This window comes from Leguminivora glycinivorella, chromosome 11 (genome assembly GCF_023078275.1).
Source record: "Leguminivora glycinivorella isolate SPB_JAAS2020 chromosome 11, LegGlyc_1.1, whole genome shotgun sequence".
Taxonomy (NCBI): Eukaryota; Metazoa; Arthropoda; class Insecta; order Lepidoptera; family Tortricidae; genus Leguminivora; species Leguminivora glycinivorella.
Window position 1 is genome coordinate 1,001,693 of NC_062981.1, and position 22,146 is coordinate 1,023,838.

At 40.6% G+C, this 22,146-nt stretch overlaps 1 protein-coding gene across 1 annotated transcript; it reads right to left on the minus strand.

Annotated features, from left to right (window-relative positions):
- Positions 1–6,947: 6,947 nt before the first annotated feature.
- LOC125231241 lies at positions 6,948–22,061 on the minus strand. Its single transcript, XM_048136631.1, has 7 exons — positions 21,936–22,061; positions 15,049–15,280; positions 14,489–14,558; positions 13,980–14,072; positions 13,214–13,371; positions 8,942–9,037; positions 6,948–7,026 (listed from the first exon to the last, which is right to left on the minus strand). Exons 2-7 carry the CDS (start codon positions 15,189–15,191, stop codon positions 6,954–6,956), a joined length of 633 nt encoding a protein of 210 aa, XP_047992588.1. The 5' UTR covers positions 15,192–15,280; positions 21,936–22,061; the 3' UTR covers positions 6,948–6,953.
- Between the last annotated feature and the right edge of the window lie 85 nt (positions 22,062–22,146).

Below are 22,146 nucleotides of genomic sequence, written 5' to 3' on the forward strand. Positions count from 1 at the left end.
TCAACTATGCGAAATACGTGTAAATTGTTAAAAATAAATCAGATACAATCCACGGCATATCACCATGAGAGTCTCGGTTCTTTGGAGAACTCTCATAAGGCCCTGGGAGCTTTCCTCAGAATCCAGACGGATAACCAGGCTCACGAATGGAGCAACTGGCTTCAATTCTGGTGCTTCAGTTATAACACGACTATGCATTCTGAAACTAAGTATACTCCTTCGAATTAGTATTCGGAAAACTTTGTAATTTACCAACTAATATAACTAATAATAATATAGATCCTGTGTATAACTTCGATGATTATCCGATAGCTTTAAGGTATAGATTGCAAAAGGCTCAGGAAGACGCCAGAAATAATTTAATTATGTCAAAGCAGTTAAGAAAAGAAAGATATGATAAAACATGTAATCCAATTAAGTATAAAATAGGCGATTTATTATTAGTGAAAAAAGAAGGACGTGAAAAAATGGACCCAGTGTATTTAGGTCCATACTCTGTTATTGAAGACATGGATGTTAATGTAAAAGTTTCTATAGGAAATAAACAAAATGTAATCCATAAAAATAGAACTATTCCTTATTTTATGTAACGAGTTATGCTAGTAATAAGTTAGTCATAATCATTGACTCATCGGTGCACCAGGTGTGCGTCACATTTCATTATATTATTGTTATCGTAACCTAAGAGAGTAATCACCTCACCATAATTATGAGCGTGTCGTATTATACAATAACACATAAAAGTGATTGACCTGTATTTTTATTGTAGGTTAATTTGAAAGTTTGTTAAACATGATTTTTTTTGTGTAATATTTTTTTCTTTTCTAAAAAAAAAAAAAAAAAAATAGGGGGAAGGTGTGATGTGTAAGCATACCTAATTAGATTAAGTAGGCTAGATGCTTTATATATGGAAACTGTATTACTCATAATGATCAGCTTATTCTATCTGTATTCTAATCGACATTACATATTGATGCCTTGGAGAGTCAACATGTGTTTCATTTATTAAACTCTACTACATCCCTACCGAATAGAACATGCACCAATAGCTTCGACCAATACAATTTGACTATTACTATATTGCTTTCCTATTTTTTATTTTCATACAAAAATACAATACAATCCTTTATTATGCCTTTGTTGATAAAATAAAATATTACACGTCTGGTATAATACATTATACATAGGTCATAGTGTGGGCATAGTATTAGTAAAGTATTGCATTTACTGAGCTGGTTGACCTATGTTATTGTTGTGTGAATGTTTCTCTTCAACAACTAAATGGTTATATACAAGAATATGGGTAGCTTTTGCACATTGTAATTTTTCCTCAGTCACCCGTTGACCACGAACGCTGTAAAGTGTTTGAAACATTGGGATGAATTTTAAACTCATTATACGCGATTTAATCCGTTTTCATAGTTTTTATTTCATGAGTAACTATCGCGGTAACTGAAGACAATATTAACTAAATGGTTACAAATAATAATTATCATCAATATAATCTGGTCCAGGCAGGCAATTATGGTCGCGCGATAAATGATAAAACATCTGGCCGTCCCTATAATCGCACTTACTAATAGTGCGACAGGGACGGCCTGATATTTTATCGTCTATCGCGCGACCATGCTATCCGTGCTGTACTAGCTTTTGCCCGCGGCTTCGCTTGCGTTAGAAAGAGACAAAAGTAGCATATGTCACTCTCCATCCCTTCAACTATCTCCACTTAAAAAACATGTCAATCCGTCGCTCCGTTTGGCCGTGAAAGACGGACAAACAAACAAACACACATTATCTTTGGTGAAACAACGAATTCTTCCACTTCAGATTATAGAGTAACCAGCTTTATACCGCTTTATACAGCTTTATACCGCTTTTGATAAACTAGCTTTTGACCGCGGCTTCGCTCACGTAAGAAAGAGACAAAAAGTAGCCTATGTCACTCTCCATCCCTTCAACTAAATCCCCTTAAATAATCACGTCAATTCGTCGCTCCGGTTTTGCCGTGAAAGACGGACAAACAAACAGACACACACCATTTCCCATTTGTAATATTAGTATGGATTTGACATTATTATTTATATTTAATTAATTATATATGTATAGCCCAATTTCGTCGGGAACAGCGTGTTATGTAATGGCGTCGTTGGTGTACAGTCGTCTGTCACGCCGTGAAGGTGCGTTCGATTCCCAGGATTCTATTAACTTTTTGTATTTTTTGGATATAAATTTCGTATTTTTTATTGACCGAGCAAGAATGGAGAGCCGAAGGTATCAATTTTATCTTAGAGAACCTATTGATATTTTTAATGTCATTTTGATTTTCTATTTATTAAGTTGAGATATAAAACACAACTTTTAATACCCTCGCTAAATATAATATTTTATCGAAATTACTCCTTAGATAAAAAAAGTCCACTTGAGTTTTTAAAGCATTACGTTACTCAGTTAACTATTGCATTTTCATTTACTAATTTAAGATTTCAAAAGCGATTTGAATACCCTTGCTCCATCGAAAATAAACATATAGAAAAAAAAAAATCATTCGAATCGTAGTTTAGAAACTAAAATTTATCTATACTTTTTTGGAATTTTTAAATATATCAGATTAGGATAATTATGTTAGAAATTCTGAGTTCGACGAACCCAAAAATTATTACCATGTAAGAGAATAGGTTTTTAATTTTTTTGTGGTTAACGCTCAGTAACTACTGTACGAGTACATATACATTTATGTATAATAATAAAACAAAAAATAGTGTCTCATAGTGTTGTGTTCCTGCCGGTGAGTAAGGCTGCCAGAGCTCAACGAGGGTGTGGGGTGCTGACGACGGGAGGACTTACGGAACTAATTTGTTCCGTCTATTGTCCTTTGAGTCGTCGACAACCCAAACCCTCCTTTGAACTTGTACACTCCTTTTTGCTGTGCACACGCAGCAAAGGGGAGTGTACAAGTTTCTAATGGGGCGGCAACGCGCATGCGACACTCTTTGAGTTGCAGGCGTCCATAGGTTACGGTGACCGCTTTCCATTAGGCGGACCGTATGCTTATTTGCCACCGACGTAGTATTAAAAAAAAAAAGAGAAAAAGTCCTGGATTCGAACCCAGTACTTCCATGCAAATCATGCGATGGCACGTATTTACCGCAAGGCTATTTAAACAAGCTGTCGCCGCGTGAAATTATCGACTAGAAGGAATACAAAAACACTGTTTGTATGTGTGAGTGGTACTTAGAAATAGTGTAAAATAGTAAATTTATCTACATTAAGGGGATTAATGTTACAATGAGAAGTTGAATGTTTGTTGTAATACGTCAATTTTAATATTAAATGTTCGCGAAGCATAATTGAAAGTATATAAATGCCTGTACGACTCCACAAAAAAAATAAGACTGGTAATTTGAAGATTAACGCCATCTAACGCAGCCTGAGCTTCGGGTAACCTAAGCGAGCCACCTTAAGGGAGAAAACTTACATAAATCGAGTTAATCTGACGTAGATAAGAGGTGACATCTGATAAATTTAATTTTTCATAACATTTTTTTTTTTATACTACGTCGGTGGCAAACAAGCATACGGCCCGCCTGATGTAAAGCGGTCACCGTAACCTATGGACGCCTGCAAGTCAAACAGTGTCACAAGCGCGTTGCCACCCTATTAGAAACTTGTACACTCCCTTTTGCTGTGTTAAGTACACAGCAAAAAGGAATGTACAAGTTCTAAGGAGGGTTCGGGTTGCCGACGACTTAAAGGACAATAGACGGAACAAGTTAGTTCCGTAAGTCCTCCCGTCATCAGCACACCGCACCCTCGTTGAGCTCTGGCAGCCTTACTCACCGGCAGGAACACAACATTCACGATATCGAGTAATGTAGGTACTAAAAGTGATGAAGTAGCGACATTAATTAGGTTACAATTTGGTACATAAATATATCGATGAGTACTCGTTGTCTATAACTAACCTAACCACAAAATTAAAATTTTGAAAAACCCCCGACCGCGACATAGTGGACCGATTTTCATGAAACATGGCTAATAAGAACACTCCCGACTAACTCAGCTTTCAGACAAAAAAAAACACAGACAGACACACACACAGACAGAGAGACAAACAGACAGACAGACAGACAGACGGACGGACAGACAGACACACAGGACAGACAGACCAACAAACTGTTATACAGTTTGGCGATTATTTGTAACTTTAGACTTTAAGGTTTTTCTTTTTTCAACAAATTAAAAAAAAAAAGAACACCCCGTCGTTTTTGCGTCGGGAGTTGTTAAAAAAGAATAGTAGTAGAACATCACGGATCTTTTGATTAAAAAAAATCATGAATCTTTATTGGATATAACCATAAATTAAATATAACAAGATCATACCATCCCATACATTAAAATGCGACCGCCTAAGACCGCGCTTACACTCCACCACACATAGATGGCGCCACAAAAAAAATGTCTTGTAGGTTTCGATTATACTTGTAGATGGCGTTAAGTGTCACTTTTGACATAGATTCACGGCTCGGAATTGACACTTAATGCCAATCTACAAATAATCGGTGGCAACAAGGCACTTTTTGTGGCGCCATCTATGTGTGGTGGAGTGTAAGCGCGTTCGTAGGCGGTCGCATTTTAATGTATGGGATGGTATGATCTTGTTATATTTAATTTATGATATAACCTAAAAACAAAAAAACTCCCGCGTCCATTACAATTTTTTAACCTCTCCGCGAAACTAAACTCGAGTGCGTTTAATATTTAAGCAGGCGAAGATTCCGGGCCATCGGGTTCGATTCCGGACATCGCTCAAAACATTCCCTAATGGCCGACCCCTGTCAGTAACGCTGTATCTGGAGCAGAGGGTAGTCAATAAAAAGACTGACAACCTTTCCACTCCCCAACCAATGGGTAACGGCCCGGTCATTAAATTGGTCTAAGGTACACGTATTTTTCCCCGTGTACCATATGCGAGATTGTATCGAATTTCGGGAACACGATACGTAGCCAAATAGCACAAATGCTCACGAGACGAAACGCTCGTAGATATCTATCTCTATCGCTCTTGCGTATTGGCGCGACAGAGCCAGACTACCTTTCGCGGCGTTTCGTTTTCGATAGCGATAGATATCTACGAGCGTTTCGTTTCGTGAGCGTTTGTGCCATTCGGCTACGTACCCTGATATCGATATGTTTGGAGAACCCTTAGACCAATGGCGTAGCCAGCTGCCTGGCATGGTACCACGTTGGTCACAAAGTAGCACTTATGGTTTACCTAGCCTCGTAGCCGAATGGCATTTCTGCGACGCGAAACGAAAACGAAACGCCGCGAAAGGTAGTCTGGCTCTGTCGCGCCAATACGCAAGAGCGATAGAGATATATTATCGTGAGCGTTTGTGCATTCGGCTACGCACACGGATGTTAATCAGTCAACATCGTAAAGTATGGTCGCCAGAAACACAAGAGTATACGCCCCGCTTTGCCATCCATTTAAAAAGTCTGAGTCTGATAAAATCTGGATGCCCAAATGCCTTACAGGACCCTATTTCTTTCTAGGCAAATAAAATGGGGTTTTAGTCTCATTTGCGAGATAAAGCAAAAAAAAGCTCATAAAAAAATTAGGTTTAAAATAAAATTGCTTCTCTTTCGAAGTCCATCAAATGCTGACGATTTTCATGGAGTTTTTTATACAACACAGTCTTTTGCCCGTGGCTTCGCTCGCGTTAGAAAGGTAGCCTATGTCACTCTCCATCTCCGCGTATCTCCACTTAAAAAGGTCGATAATTTTGCAGTGCAAAGTGACACACACTTTCCCATTTGTAATTTTAGTACGGATACAGGTTGTCAGTCTTAGTTATTGACTAGCCTTTGATCCGGAGGTTGTCGGATGAGCGTTAAAAATGAATGCGCGTAAATAAAGTATCAGTAGTAATGTTTTATTTCGGTCCCTAAGCCCCGGAGGTTGACTGAAATACGCTGTTTTTTTCCTTCCGTCCAAAAGTGGAGCATTTCAATTTAAAGCCAAAAAATACGTGTAATTCTCTCGCTCTCACTTAAGCTCAGTGAGAGTGAGAGAATTTGTACTCTGATATCATGTAAATAATAGTTACTTATTTGTTGTACAATGGTGGAAAGTTGTATTTTAACGCCGAGTGTGGAATTGAAAAACGAGCAAGCAAAAGGATTTTATAGTTGAACCACGAGCGAAGCGAGTCCTGAGCTTGATGAGTTTTTCAACACACGAGAAGTAAAATACATTTGCACCCTTCTATAACACAAAACTTTAACCCTCACTATAGCGAGAAAATTACAACGCAAAAAACGCGTTTATCACTGCTTCCAGCAGCTTTACAGGTGGTAAATCATCTTAATCACTAGATTCACCCACTTTTATCAATTTTTAAACAGAAAATTTGACTATATTCAAGGGTAAATTAGTTTACCCACTAGTGGATAAAGTGCGTTTTTACCCGCTGGTATTAAAGGATAAAACAAGTGTATCCTAGCTAGTCAGGGAAAATAAATGATCATTTAAGCGTACCTAACATTTAAATCAGTACCGACATAAATAACGGACAATATTTTTTTTGTACAATTTTATTTTAAATTGAAACAAAACTCAATCTCGTAACTCTTACTTTTTTATGAGATAGGAGGCAAATGAGCAGACAGGTAGACGGATTGTAACTATTGTAAGCGATCACTGCCGCCCATGGTTATCCCCGTGTTTTGAACGTGAATTTAAAAGTCAAAAAGCGGGTAAGTAGTATTGTAGAATAATATATTACTTGATTTGACGGGGACACTTCCGTTCCGTGTCCCCAGATACTAGTTTGATAACATAAATATATCATTATTCATTAATTTATTTGGATTTAGATAAAATATCACAGATATACCTAAATAGGTATTATATTATAAGTATAAATAAGATATGAACCATACCCAACGGGTTTTCACTTTCTTTTGACGTTGACCTTCGGCGCCGAATCTATTTTCTCTGAAGATAACTCGTACTGAGTGTCCAATCTAAAACAAACGTAAGTCACTTATAATTCACTAGCTTTTGCCCGCGGCTTCACTCGCGCTAGAAAGAGACAAAAAGTTGCCTATGTCACTCTCCATAAAAATCACGTCAATTCGTCGCTCCGTTTTGCCGTGAAAGATGGACAAACAAATAGAAACACACACTTTCCCATTTATAATATTCAGGGAGCGTACTTTTCATGCCGATGACATTAATCTGACGTCACGCTCCGTATGGGGTGATCTCAAATAGTGTTATTGTAAATTATTAATCATTAGTCGTCAATCATTTTAATCGTATACCTACAAATTACTTCAAATACAGTAGTCCATTTACATGTGGCATAAATAATACCTACTTGAAATGTGAAACGTGAATAAAATTATTTGATTTGTTTTTATAAATAAATTTAATTAAATAGTATTGTTAACAACACCTTACAATAAATACGTAGAAAAGAGCATTTCTCTCTAACGTAAAGCACACCATCCTTCTTGCATTCATTACCATGCAAAGAAATTCATAACTTAAAATGATTGATGACTAATGATTAATAATTAACAATAAAACAATTTGTGATCACCCTATATGGAGCGTGACATCAAATTGATGTCATCGGCACGAAAAGTACGCTCCCTGATAATATTAGTATGGATTATCACAAGAATTATTAATTGCAACAAAGAATGTACAGTCACCGCCGTCACCGGCAATAACATCGCACAAAAATAAGGCCGCACAAATATTTGACATATGAAATCCTTTTGTGCGATGTTATTGCCGGCGACTGTAACTAGTACAATATGTGGGAGTCTCTAGTTTTTCAAGATTTAGATCTTATTTTGTAACTCGAAAATGCGTCTTAAAAAAACTGTGTCCGGTATGTTTAGGGTCCCCCCACATCTAGCGTCTCGCGAACGTCGTCGCCTCTCCAACGCCCGCGCGGCGTCGACGCCGCGCTTCCGCAGCGCCAACGCGACGTTACGGCGCCTCTCGAACGTCGACGTCGCAGTGACGTCCGCGCGGCGTCGACGCCGCGTTAGCGCCGCGCCTCCTCGACGTCAGTGGCAGTAAATCAAAAGTAGCTTATACGTTAGTTCGTATGCCTTAACCGATTTTTTGAAAAGTTATTTCTATAATGTAGGTGCATCAACTTGTTTACAGAGGGTCTGTGGCCTGTGTTGTATCAACTACGTTTGACGTATTGCTTCCTCTTCATCGGAAAAACTGTCATTTCATAGAAATATTGTAAAAACACTAAACAGAGAATGTGTCGAAGAAACGAGAGCAAAAAGCAATATTTACGCGTCTAGCGACCGTCATGATTCATGATGCAGAAATTTAAGGTTTTTGATTAGTAGTTTACGTTTATTTGCCATAATTTGTTAGTTACTAAAAATACCGGAATTCCGATTACAAAATTAAATATCGGTTTTGAAATCTACCCCAAAAATCCCGAGATACTGGGATCCCGGTATTGGAAGCCCTAGCTGGACGTTGGTAGCCGCTGGCATCGCGGCGGCGCTGCGCGGGCGCGGCGTTGGCGCGGCGTTGGCGCGGCGTCGACGCCGCGCGGACGCCACTGCGACGTCGACGTTCGAGAGGCGCCGCAACGTCGCGTCGGCGCTGCGGGAGCGCGGCGTCGTCGCCGCGCGGGCGTTGGAGAGGCGACGACGTTCCCGAGACGCTAGATGTGGGGGGACCCTTACCAGCAGCGGCTAGTCCATACAAGCCAATTCCCACCGGCTTGCCTAAATTGCCTAGCAGAAATTTTCACCAGCCGCCACTGATGTCTACCCATGATTCTTAGCCCAAAACGTTTCGAAAAACCGAAAACTTAAGAAAGAGATGCTTTGGATGCTGTGGAGAAAATGCCCATAACCTTAATTTTTAAACAAGTGGCTTTTAAAACATTACCTGAGGCTTCTCAGCCGACAGTCTGAGATGACAGATCCTTTGGATCGCGAGTCCGAATGGAGAGGAGGCAGAGAGTTTCTCGATCTGCCTAGCATGCTGAAACATAGGAAGAAAGTTAGCATAGGCAGAGAAAAGAGACTAACAAAGAATGGGAACTCCGTAGTCCAATTTATATGTTTGACTCGTAAAACAATAGATGGCATTACTATACTCTCGCGACAAATGGTATTGTTCAATTCACGAAATAATTTCATTTAAATGACCCAAGTCGTAATATTTAAAAATTTGGAACTTGATCATACAACATTATCATTATAGGGTCGTTCTATCTTTTCGTGCCGATTTGGCGTTTTTTGTGATATTTTTTTTTTTAAGGTATGGTCGTTATTTTGATATTGCGAATGTATATACACATAGTAACTATGTTTTAGTGAAAGGCACCTTTATACTAGTTTTACTTTCTAAGAAAAAGTAAGGATTGTAATGAAGGCGAAGATGGAAATGAAAATCCATGGGAAGGTAATGTCCACGTAAGGATGGAAATGAAATTGATTATATTTTAAAAGATGGAGGCTCAAAATAAAACGATTTAATACCTGTTTTATAATATAATAATCAACTGTTTGATATTTTCCAAATTTTCGTGAGTCAAGTTTAGGTACATACTGGACTTGTCCTCGGCTTTCACGAGATTCTCATCATGGGGGATGGTGATGTCAACGAGCACGGCCCGGCGTTGTGGTCGATCTATTACCACAATGTCAGGCTTATTGGCTACATATACAATAGTCCTGTCAGTGATAATAGATCGATCCCAATAGAGCGAGCGTGGCATAACCGATTTCGATAACTGGCGCAGTTACTAAGGACGGCAGTGTAGTATGGTACTTCGCGGTCCACAAGACCGTATTGAAGAGCAAACTGCTGGTGAATAATCCTGGCTACAAGATTATGACTGTACAAGTACTCACCGTTAGCAAGATGAGAACAACCCGAGATGATAGATGATATGCCTGAGTGACTCTCCGCTCCGGGACGGCAGCATGCCCGACAAATGTCGACCGTACCGTCCTTCAGGATATATTTCCGGTAGTCGTTCGTCATCATAACTTCATCCGCAATTGCACAGGCAAAACCCTCGGTTTCTCCATAGAGGTCCCCGAATCTTAACTAGTTCAATGATGCGAGCAGGTCTACATCTGGTCCCGTGAGGGCCTTGTAGAACCACCCTTGTAGCGGCTTGCTCTCCTATACCGCCTTGCGGTCCGCAGTACTTAGTACCACAGGTTTGCGCCAGTTTTCTTTCGCCAAGGAGAGCGGCGTGAGGTTTCTGTCTACTGCCACCACATCACGCTGCATCCCACACTCGTTGTTAAGTAAGTAATTCCTGGCGTTTAGGAAGCCTCAACTTCCGCACTTCCATGGGATGTACAATCTCATGAGTGTAACATACGATGTGTGGTGAGCAGTAGGCGGACCCTTCGATCCAGGGCGTCCAGCTCGGTCTGGGTCCACTTTAGTATGCCAAAAGAGTATAATTATGAGTAGGGGCATTACCCAGGCATTAAAGACGCGCACTTTGTTGCCTCCTGACAAAATACTGTTAAGGACTTTTGTGAGCCGACTGAAAAAGCGCTCCTTCACCGACCATTTAATGTCATCATCCTCAATACCCAACGACTGTGGCATACCAAGGTAGGTACTTATAGGTTTCTGATTTAGAGATAGATCTGAACGACACATTGTCTCAGAAAAGAGTAAATTTTCTGAATTTACTACCTTCCCCCGCTATACATGCATATCCGCACACTTATCGACACCAAATTCCATTTGGATGGCGGTGCTGAAAACTTCTGTGGTTTTCAATAGCACCATCAGATCTTGGGTGTGCGGTGAAAATAGTTTGAGATCCTCCAAGTACAGAAGGTGAGAAATTACTTCACCCTCTCTCTGAAGCTGGCAACCTAGCCCAGAATCCTTCAGCAGAGTGCCGAGAGGATTCAGAGCTTGGCAGAACCACTATGGACTCAAATGTCACCCTGGAATCCGGCGGCATTATGAAGTCCGGCGGGCCAAGAGGGTCATCCCTGTCTCCTGTCTGACGAAGGGCTGTGGTCCACTCCCTCATACCTACATGCGGCCAGGACGGATATTAAAACTGCATCAAGTTTATACAGCTCCAATATCCGTCTCAGCCATAAGTGAGGCACCGAATCTGTGCCTTCTTATAGTCAATCCAAGCGGCCGAGATGGCCTTTTGTTCCGCTGAACTTGTTGGCAGATGGTCATGTCTAATAGGAGCTCTTTAGTACCGAGGGACCCAACCCTACCAAAGACATTTTGAGCGGAAGCCAAAATATTGTTAGAGGTAATGTTCGCGTTAACGTTTGCTCTCAAAATAGATGGAAAGAGCTTGTATAGTGCAGGCATTAGGCAAGCACGTAATGGGTCTATAGTTTTTTGCTTCCGTGTTACTACCGGACTTATACAGCAGGAAAGTAACACCAGTTGGATCCAAGATCTTGCGCTTGGCTTGTTGAAATTGCGTTGCCAGCCAGAAGTTCCGCGGAGAAGGAGAAGCGGAGTCCGCGCGAGCAGCGAGAGCCACCTAGCGAAGCCAATCAAGTGTGGCGTCATCCAGCCGCTTTGACTGCTGAATGACGCGCACCTGATCCGATAACCGTTGGTCCGACACGGTGGTGGATGGCTCAAGTGCCTGAAACAGACGTAGCATCTGAAACGGTACGCGGATAGCCAGGTCCCGCCCTCTGCAGCACCATTATTATCATTTCCTTCCAAACTGATTCATTCCCTTCCACGCCAAAATTGGAAGGAAATGGACGGAAATGAATTGGAGCGGAATGAAGTTTTAACGTTTATTTCAAATATCTTCGCCGTCTCTCGGACTTCAAGGCCACCAAGCAAGCCAAATGAAGACATACCTAAATGATAATAAATTAACTTGACAAGCAATTTCTTTAACTACATAATGTCAAAATAATAACCAGATGGTAATGAGTACTTACCCAGGACGAAACTGGATTTTGATGAGGAGAATCGAAATTGTTGGTAAACCATTAACGTGCGTCCTTCCCCATTGACAAATCGTGGCAGGCTGAGGCGGCAGAGACACGCGGGGATCACGGGTGTTTGTAAATAAATGCGCGTTCAAACTGGACAAGTCTGACAATTTTTTCGACTGGAAATGAAATTGCGCGCGTGACAAAATTAAAAAGTGCGTTCTCTCTATCAAAGATGCACGCTAGCTAAGCTGAATATGCACTTATATAGTATTAGTTATATACTTACTTATAATCAATAAAGAAAACTGGGATTTGTCTGTAAATTATGGGAGTTTTGTAATTTTGAACTTCGTGGTACGCCATTTTTGGTAAGAGGGAAATGAAGATTTCGCATGTTTTTTATTTTTATAAAAAAAACTATAAGAGCTAGCAAATTTCCAACATGCTCGCCTTATGTTTAAAACTTAAAATACAACTTTTAAAAATAACCACTTGTACATGAGAGTCATCTTAACGCTTGATCCGAGCTCAAACACCAAATCGGCACGAAAAGATAGAACGACCCTTATACGTCTCAAATATTTATTTACGAACAGTAGGTAGTAGACTCGATACAGTCACCGGCATAAATCAGTGATGATTTCTGTACCTTGTCATATTAACGTTTAGTTTGAAATTTCATACGAAATTGTCAAACTATTAAAAGCGACAAGGTACAGAAATCATCACATTTATGCCGGTGACTGTACACCAGTGGCGTAGCGTCGATACAACTCGATTCCTCTAGAGTTCCCTAATATTGTCCAGTTTCTTTAGAAGTCTATACAAAATAGTTCCCGAAAACCCCTCCGGCTTTACCTACGAAAATGTTCACGCCGCGCCACTGCTGTACACGTCACTAATCTAAGCATTTTGGAAGGCCTTAAGTGGGCCCATTTAGTGCTAAAAGTCGGCGTATGGATATGTATGGTATGGTTTGGCCTTGGCTGAATCCCCCATCCTTCCCCCTCCGTGCAGAGAGCTTAAGACGTCGGTGGTACCTGTTGATCTATGTCGAGTGGGACTGTATATTGCTGCGTGGCTGAACCACCAAGAGGGAGCGTTGATGCCTCTGTGTTGTCTATAGTTAACCGAGTACCTTGATCGGTTGAAGATCTTGCTCTTAGTGGAGTGGGACCGTATCTTGGATTGCTGGATCGCTGAATCATCAAGAGAGGCATATGGGGTGTCTGTGTATGTTTGTATGTACCTTGATCGATTGAAGATCTTGCTCTTAGTCGAGTGGGACCGTATCCTGGATTGCTGGGTGGCTGAATCACCCCCTCCGTGGAGGGAGCTTAGGTTTATGTCTGTTGTGTTCGTGGCAGTGCCCTTTTGGGAGCCGAATGTCATCATGGTCATTGATTCCTACAAGAAAATGAGTATTAGGTAATGAGAAAACTTTTATGGATCCCATTGGCGATCCGAAAGATTAAAATGAAGCATTTTTTACAGCTGAATGCTGAATACCTTGTCTAAATAACCTTGATATCTCATAAGAACAAAATTAGTCCAACCATGCGAAATAACATGACAGTAAATATATTGGAAATAATAAGGTTCCTTATTTTCATCAGGTCCACCTATCCGAATATGTATAATCAATGGAACAGAACAGCTGTTTTTCTTAGGTACGGGTATGTCTTTGATTTTAAAACCAAACTTCAACTCTTTTACTTCTAGATTTTGAATGTTTCTTGTACGGTGGGTCGCTAAAGGATTATTTTTTACTTTTCAAAATAGGTAGGTATTCATCTAATACATCTACCACAATAAGATGTAGGGAGAACAAGGAAGTCAAGCAAGTTGAGGTTAATCTGAAGAAAAGGAGAACCAGGCAAACAGGGGCTTTATCAGCTTTTATTAAGTTTCTCTGTTTATTCGTGACCAGTACCGAAGACAAAACATAAAATTATGAATCGCATTATGAATTTACAATACATTCCGACGTCTTTAGAGAAACATTTTGAGCAAACCTTGTCCTTGATGGAAGTCTCAGCTGGAGTGTAGTTGGTGACCTTCTGCAGCAGCTCACTCTCCGTCGCCATGTCTGAAGACATGCTCTCGTCCTGTGGAGAAAACTGGGACACATCAACTTGGAGACGGGACAAGAGTAACGTAATGCTAGGATAAGGCTGGTAGCACACTATCATAAATATAATTATGGTCTGTATGCCTCCCTTTTTCTTCAGCGTAAAGAATAAGGACGGCATATTGTCTATAATCAAACTTCTATGATACTGTAATATTGGCCTAAGGTTTAAGAAAAGAGCGTACTCCCATTTTAAAGGCTGTCAACGCACATTTCCAACAACTCGGGTGTCTGGCGACGATGATGATTGATCACTTATTACCGGTGCTGATTTTTATTTTGATGTCGAAATCTTTATACTTCTTCCACTTCGAATCATGAGCTCTTTCGATCCTAATAAGAAAAATGCACATACTATAGACATTTTATTTGCTGTGTTTAAGTATTACTTACGAAAGTAATGGAGTCATAATCGTAACTTTCATCGTCCATGTATCCCGGCAGCATCACTTTACCCGGAAACCTGGTGAGACATAAAAATACTACCTTAAGTAAGTTTACACAGTGTGGCAGTACCATTTTAGAAGGACGAAGTGAGTTAGTATCATTTTAGAACAACGAAGTGTGGCAGTACCATTTTAGAATGGTGGAAAAAGAATTAATGGGAGAGGAAAACCGAGGATTTGAAAGCTGTGTGTCCAAAACGCGATTCTTACGAATGGATAAGAGCACTCGTTTCGTCCAACAAGCTTTGCGTCTAACACGCTGTCCAACACGCTTTTCGTCAGAGTCGCTTTTCACCAACACGATTTTTGTCCAAAACGTTTTTCGTCCAGCACGCTTTTATCTCAAACTTGAAAGAAACGAAAGCAAGTTAACGACCAGACGACGGGTGATAGAGATGTATGGAAGATGAAGACATTATGCGCCGATCACAAGTGACTGAAGGGCAAGACAAGAGAATGATGAAGAGTGACAGTGAAAAAGTACAACGACATCATTTCGAGTCATACCGACACTCCGGCGGAATTTCCTCCACTACAGGCAAGTCTATAGACTGTGAGCTCGGCCATTTAGTCAACGTCTCTTCTACGACCTCTTCAACCACGTTCAGGTTCTGCCGGCCCCACGCGTCCTTGGGCGAGGGGGAGGGCATCTCGTCGGGCGTCCAGGATTCCAAGCGTTTGGGGATGAAGCAGGGGGTGGGCGGAGGGGTCTTCACCTGGGTCGTGCTTGTAGAAATGCCTGGGAAGATTTTGTTATTAATTTTAATGGCTTATATCGTGTGGCTTTACGCCTAACGCGTCTCAGAGAGACGTTACGAGTCAGTCTAAGGGAGATAGACGATTGCCAAATAGGACCAACAGAGGTAGACCCCCGGCTCGCTTCCTAATAACGGACTAAGCCGCGGGTCAACCTTAGCTGGCTACCGTGTATAACTTATTTTGTCAAATCACGTAGCGGCTGGCAGCGCTGCGCATTTGTAGAGACAGTGGCCGGTACTTTACTAGAGAACGCACGCCTTTGCGCATGTCAGACCCTACGACCCTTTGTCTCTTTAATTGTATTTAAACTGTTACGTTTTAACTAATACAGCTTGGATTCGTTTGTGTAGTAACCAAACCTTGTGTACTATGTTGATATATATGTTCGATACAAAATAAACTTTGTTCTAACGTCAGTGCCGATGTTGTTATTCCAAATCGTCCCGCTATAATTAAGATTTAAATTGTGGAAAAGAAAATTCTGCCTGAAACCGACATTAATAGGATTAAATTATGGACACATTGCAGTAGTTCAAAGTCGTTATTATCAGTATTATCATTGTGTTACTAGCTGTAATGTGTAATGTATATGGGTCGTTCTATCTTTTCGTGCCGATTTGGTGTTTGAGCTCGGATCAAGCGTTAAGATGACTCTCATGTACAAGTGGTTATTTTTAAAAGTTGTATTTTAAGTTTTAAACATAAGGCGAGCATGTTGGAAATTTGCTAGCTCTTATAGTTTTTTTTATAAAAATAAAAAACATGCGAAATCTTCATTTCCCTCTTACCAAAAATGGCGTACCACGAAGTTCAAAATTACAAAACTCCCATAATTTACAGACAAATCCCAGTTTTCTTTATTGATTATAAGTAAGTATATAACTAATACTATATAAGTGCATATTCAGCTTAGCTAGCGTGCATCTTTGATAGAGAGAACGCACTTTTTAATTTTGTCACGCGCGCAATTTCATTTCCAGTCGAAAAAATTGTCAGACTTGTCCAGTTTGAACGCGCATTTATTTACAAACACCCGTGATCCCCGCGTGTCTCTGCCGCCTCAGCCTGCCACGATTTGTCAATGGGGAAGGACGCACGTTAATGGTTTACCAACAATTTCGATTCTCCTCATCAAAATCCAGTTTCGTCCTGGGTAAGTACTCATTACCATCTGGTTATTATTTTGACATTATGTAGTTAAAGAAATTGCTTGTCAAGTTAATTTATTATCATTTAGGTATGTCTTCATTTGGCTTGCTTGGTGGCCTTGAAGTCCGAGAGACGGCGAAGATATTTGAAATAAACGTTAAAACTTCATTCCGCTCCAATTCATTTCCGTCCATTTCCTTCCAATTTTGGCGTGGAAGGGAATGAATCAGTTTGGAAGGAAATGATAATAATGGTGCTGCAGAGGGCGGGACCTGGCTATCCGCGTACCGTTTCAGATGCTACGTCTGTTTCAGGCACTTGAGCCATCCACCACCGTGTCGGACCAACGGTTATCGGATCAGGTGCGCGTCATTCAGCAGTCAAAGCGGCTGGATGACGCCACACTTGATTGGCTTCGCTAGGTGGCTCTCGCTGCTCGCGCGGACTCCGCTTCTCCTTCTCCGCGGAACTTCTGGCTGGCAACGCAATTTCAACAAGCCAAGCGCAAGATCTTGGATCTAGGGTTGCCAACTTTTTTTTAGGGAAATATAGTATTTTAGAAATTTCCATCTAAAAAATATAGTACACCGAAATAAAATATAGTACGGTACACATAATCGATAACCAAGTCGTAGAGATCGTTCTTTCTGTCCACTCTAAGGGGCTCCATCGGTTTTCATCGATTTTTGACAAGTTTTGTGTTGCATTGGTTCTCTTATTTAAGTATCGTCGAAAGGTGTATGGCCGAATATCACTTCCCAACTCACGTTTCGCGCAATTTTATTCCGCCGAATGCTCATTTCCCAACTTATTGTTTTATTTGCCAAGCTCACATTTACCAACTTAACATTTGGCCTTTTTTAAAAAAGCAAACTTTCATGTCGTCGAATGTTTTACTTAGCGTAATATATAACTAGTTGTTTATTGTATGTAATGTACCAAATGTTTTATTGAACACCAACAATATATATGGCGTATTTCGAAAAATATGCAACATTGAGTCTTCTATCACTTTCTAAATTTATTTACCGGTATGAAATTTTTACTTACGTACCTATTCATATTCTTTTAATTTCAATAGTTACCTACTTACTTTTTTTACAAGACCCATATTTAAAAAAAAATACCCATATTATAAGTACTTATATTTTTTATGAAATTTGACATTATTTTAAAAACATTTTTACTTCAATGAAATCTAGACTTTTAAAAAAATGCAAAAGCGATTTTAAGTTTAAAATAATTAAGGCAAAAATTTTGACCAAAGAACCAGTTTCGGTCCTAAAATAGTTCAACTTTGATGCTAAATATCACAGAATCAATAAGCTGTGAAGTAGGTACCTAATTATGGGATGCTAGTTTGCTTAAAGACGATTCTGTTAATATGATATTCTTTAGAAACTGTCGTAATATTCATAATACCAATGGATTCAAATCGAAGCTCATCGGAGTAGAGAATCCCCTTAAGAAATGTCGTTATTTAATATATCATGGAAAAAATACAAATTAAAACCGAAATAAATTACACATATGAAAGAAAAAGTGACCAAGTCCTCTGGTGCCTGAGGCTGGAAACGAACCAGCGTACTTTCCAATCGCGGGAAATGCCTCTTTATTGGTCACTTTTTCTTTCATATGTGTAATTTATTTCGGTTTTAATTTAAATACATAGTAGTGTGACTACTTTAAGACAGCACAAGTTGAAATATTTTCAATAGATTATAATTTAACTTGTGTTCATTAGAAAAAATACAAATGTTTGCAAACAACTGTGGCTTTATACGTAACTGCAATATTTGCAGGTCAGAACGAAGTAATGAAATGCACAGTGAAGGATAAATATGAATAAAAGCGAATTTTTTTTCATTATCAAAACGCCGCTCCTGGCGGTTTGACCCTAGTGTAAATTCGCCACTGGCATGGACCCCAAAAATATAGTACTTTTGCGTACTATATATGCTTCATATAGAATATAGTACGCTGGGCCAAAATATAGTACAGTACTATATTATATAGTACGGTTGGCAACCCTACTTGGATCCAACTGGTGTTACTTTCCTGCTGTATAAGTCCGGTAGTAACACGGAAGCAAAAAACTATAGACCCATTACGTGCTTGCCTAATGCCTGCACTATACAAGCTCTTTCCATCTATTTTGAGAGCAAACGTTAACGCGAACATTACCTCTAACAATATTTTGGCTTCCGCTCAAAATGTCTTTGGTAGGGTTGGGTCCCTCGGTACTAAAGAGCTCCTATTAGACATGACCATCTGCCAACAAGTTCAGCGGAACAAAAGGCCATCTCGGCCGCTTGGATTGACTATAAGAAGGCACAGATTCGGTGCCTCACTTATGGCTGAGACGGATATTGGAGCTGTATAAACTTGATGCAGTTTTAATATCCGTCCTGGCCGCATGTAGGTATGAGGGAGTGGACCACAGCCCTTCGTCAGACAGGAGACAGGGATGACCCTCTTGGCCCGCCGGACTTCATAATGCCGCCGGATTCCAGGGTGACATTTGAGTCCATAGTGGTTCTGCCAAGCTCTGAATCCTCTCGGCACTCTGCTGAAGGATTCTGGGCTAGGTTGCCAGCTTCAGAGAGAGGGTGAAGTAATTTCTCACCTTCTGTACTTGGAGGATCTCAAACTATTTTCACCGCACACCCAAGATCTGATGGTGCTATTGAAAACCACAGAAGTTTTCAGCACCGCCATCCAAATGGAATTTGGTGTCGATAAGTGTGCGGATATGCATGTATAGCGGGGAAGGTAGTAAATTCAGAAAATTTACTCTTTTCTGAGACAATGTGTCGTTCAGATCTATCTCTAAATCAGAAACCTATAAGTACCTACCTTGGTATGCCACAGTCGTTGGGTATTGAGGATGATGACATTAAATGGTCGGTGAAGGAGCGCTTTTTCAGTCGGCTCACAAAAGTCCTTAACAGTATTTTGTCAGGAGGCAACAAAGTGCGCGTCTTTAATGCCTGGGTAATGCCCCTACTCATAATTATACTCTTTTGGCATACTAAAGTGGACCCAGACCGAGCTGGACGCCCTGGATCGAAGGGTCCGCCTACTGCTCACCACACATCGTATGTTACACTCATGAGATTGTACATCCCATGGAAGTGCGGAAGTTGAGGCTTCCTAAACGCCAGGAATTACTTACTTAACAACGAGTGTGGGATGCAGCGTGATGTGGTGGCAGTAGACAGAAACCTCACGCCGCTCTCCTTGGCGAAAGAAAACTGGCGCAAACCTGTGGTACTAAGTACTGCGGACCGCAAGGCGGTATAGGAGAGCAAGCCGCTACAAGGGTGGTTCTACAAGGCCCTCACGGGACCAGATGTAGACCTGCTCGCATCATTGAACTAGTTAAGATTCGGGGACCTCTATGGAGAAACCGAGGGTTTTGCCTGTGCAATTGCGGATGAAGTTATGATGACGAACGACTACCGGAAATATATCCTGAAGGACGGTACGGTCGACATTTGTCGGGCATGCTGCCGTCCCGGAGCGGAGAGTCACTCAGGCATATCATCTATCATCTCGGGTTGTTCTCATCTTGCTAACGGTGAGTACTTGTACAGTCATAATCTTGTAGCCAGGATTATTCACCAGCAGTTTGCTCTTCAATACGGTCTTGTGGACCGCGAAGTACCATACTACACTGCCGTCCTTAGTAACTGCGCCAGTTATCGAAATCGGTTATGCCACGCTCGCTCTATTGGGATCGATCTATTATCACTGACAGGACTATTGTATATGTAGCCAATAAGCCTGACATTGTGGTAATAGATCGACCACAACGCCGGGCCGTGCTCGTTGACATCACCATCCCCCATGATGAGAATCTCGTGAAAGCCGAGGACAAGTCCAGTATGTACCTAAACTTGACTCACGAAAATTTGGAAAATATCAAACAGTTGATTATTATATTATAAAACAGGTATTAAATCGTTTTATTTTGAGCCTCCATCTTTTAAAATATAATCAATTTCATTTCCATCCTTACGTGGACATTACCTTCCCATGGATTTTCATTTCCATCTTCGCCTTCATTACAATCCTTACTTTTTCTTAGAAAGTAAAACTAGTATAAAGGTGCCTTTCACTAAAACATAGTTACTATGTGTATATACATTCGCAATATCAAAATAACGACCATACCTTAAAAAAAAAAAATATCACAAAAAACGCCAAATCGGCACGAAAAGATAGAACGACCCATATTGCTTTATCAATCTATCTTAACGTCTAGCACCTATTTTGCGTGAGAGCGTGGGACATCTTTTTGTATACCTAACTTTTGCAAGTAGACCCATATTTTTACACTTGCTGCTTGAAGGTGCCTAAGCATTGTGTGATACCCCAACTCCATATTTCAAGAAAGGACTTACCTACGCAGGTAAAAGTCAAAACAAACTTTTTGAGACGAACTTCAAATCGCAAATAACGGGTAGCTAATACCTTTCCTAGGTCGTAGTTTACCTATGGCACATCTCGGACACTGGCGATCAAATATATGAAAGAGGCGCGTTCCTAGCACACATTCTAAGCTCGTGTAGGTGAACGCGTACCATGCTTGTATGAGTGAGATAATTATGACAAGTCGACTGTTCGCGTTTTTGACAGGCGGTAACTGTCAGGTAACCTAGAGGGGGTGGGTGGCACTTTCAGCGGGGAGCGGGAGTGGCCATACTGTATGATAGTACTCTTTATTATACCTACTGTGCCTAATGTCAAATGTGCCTATGGACAAAATTAGTAGGTCTGCTAATGCGAGGTGACCACTACTCGTGGCTCCAAAGTTTAAAAATATAGGTACCGTCAATTTAAAAAAAAGTTGCAGCTATATAAGTATACGTAATCAATCTACAAGTCCTTCAAATCTTTTATACAAAGTAGATTGACATTTTGTGAAAACAGCGATCGGTACCTACTCGCCATAAAATCAATTAATTTGGCAGGTATTCGTCGGCACGGAGCATGAATAGGCACGACCTCTCGACTGAGTCGCTTTAGGCGACTATTCAGATGTAAAACAGGCCCTTGGCCCTTTTAAAGGGACTAAATTTGTAGCAATGTTGGCGTTTTTGGAAATAAATTTGTTGGAAAATAAAGGTAGCTTACTCTAGGGAACTTTTAATAATGCAATATGCATATCCTCGACAATATTACCGGCAACATTATATTGGGGTGAAACCTACCTGAAAATCAATGCTTGGTGTTTGCTTCAGAGCTCTAAATACCTTAACACAATACGCATGCGATATCGCTGTTATCAAAGGAGCCCTAGTCGGCAAATATCTATAATCGCTTTTGGGGAGATGTGAGGGGCTGCAGAAAAGATAATCGCTGAAGCTCCGTGTCGTATCGTTGTATCTCTCTCTATCGCTCTTCCCTATTAGTGCGACAGAGCCAGTTGCGCATCATTCAGCGTCAATGATTGGCAACAAGCCCTGGTTTGTGGTACCTACCAGTCTATAAGTTTAAGCCAGGCTTGCGCAGCGCAGTGGGCGGTGAACGGCGCTATCTGGCGCTCCATATATCTCTCGTAACAAATCTTTATTGCTTCTTCCACTATCTCCTCTCGCATTTCGAGCACCACCAGTTCTGTGTCCTCTTTCTGTAGGACTTCGGCCCTGGATAATGTAACAACTTTTTTAATCCGGCATGTAAATTGATATC

What these genes read in the sequence shown, in the direction of transcription:
- LOC125231241 (XM_048136631.1), bottom strand. Translation starts at nt 15,191, where the DNA reads ATGCCCTCCCCCTCGCCCAAGGACGCGTGGGGCCGGCAGAACCTGAAC. An exon ending in GAAATTCCGCCGGAGTGTCG is followed by an intron (nt 14,559 to 15,048) that starts GTATGACTCGAA and finishes ATGTCTCACCAG; the next exon opens with GTTTCCGGGTAAAGTGATGC. An exon ending in ATTATGACTCCATTACTTTC is followed by an intron (nt 14,073 to 14,488) that starts GTAAGTAATACT and finishes TTTTCTCCACAG; the next exon opens with GACGAGAGCATGTCTTCAGA.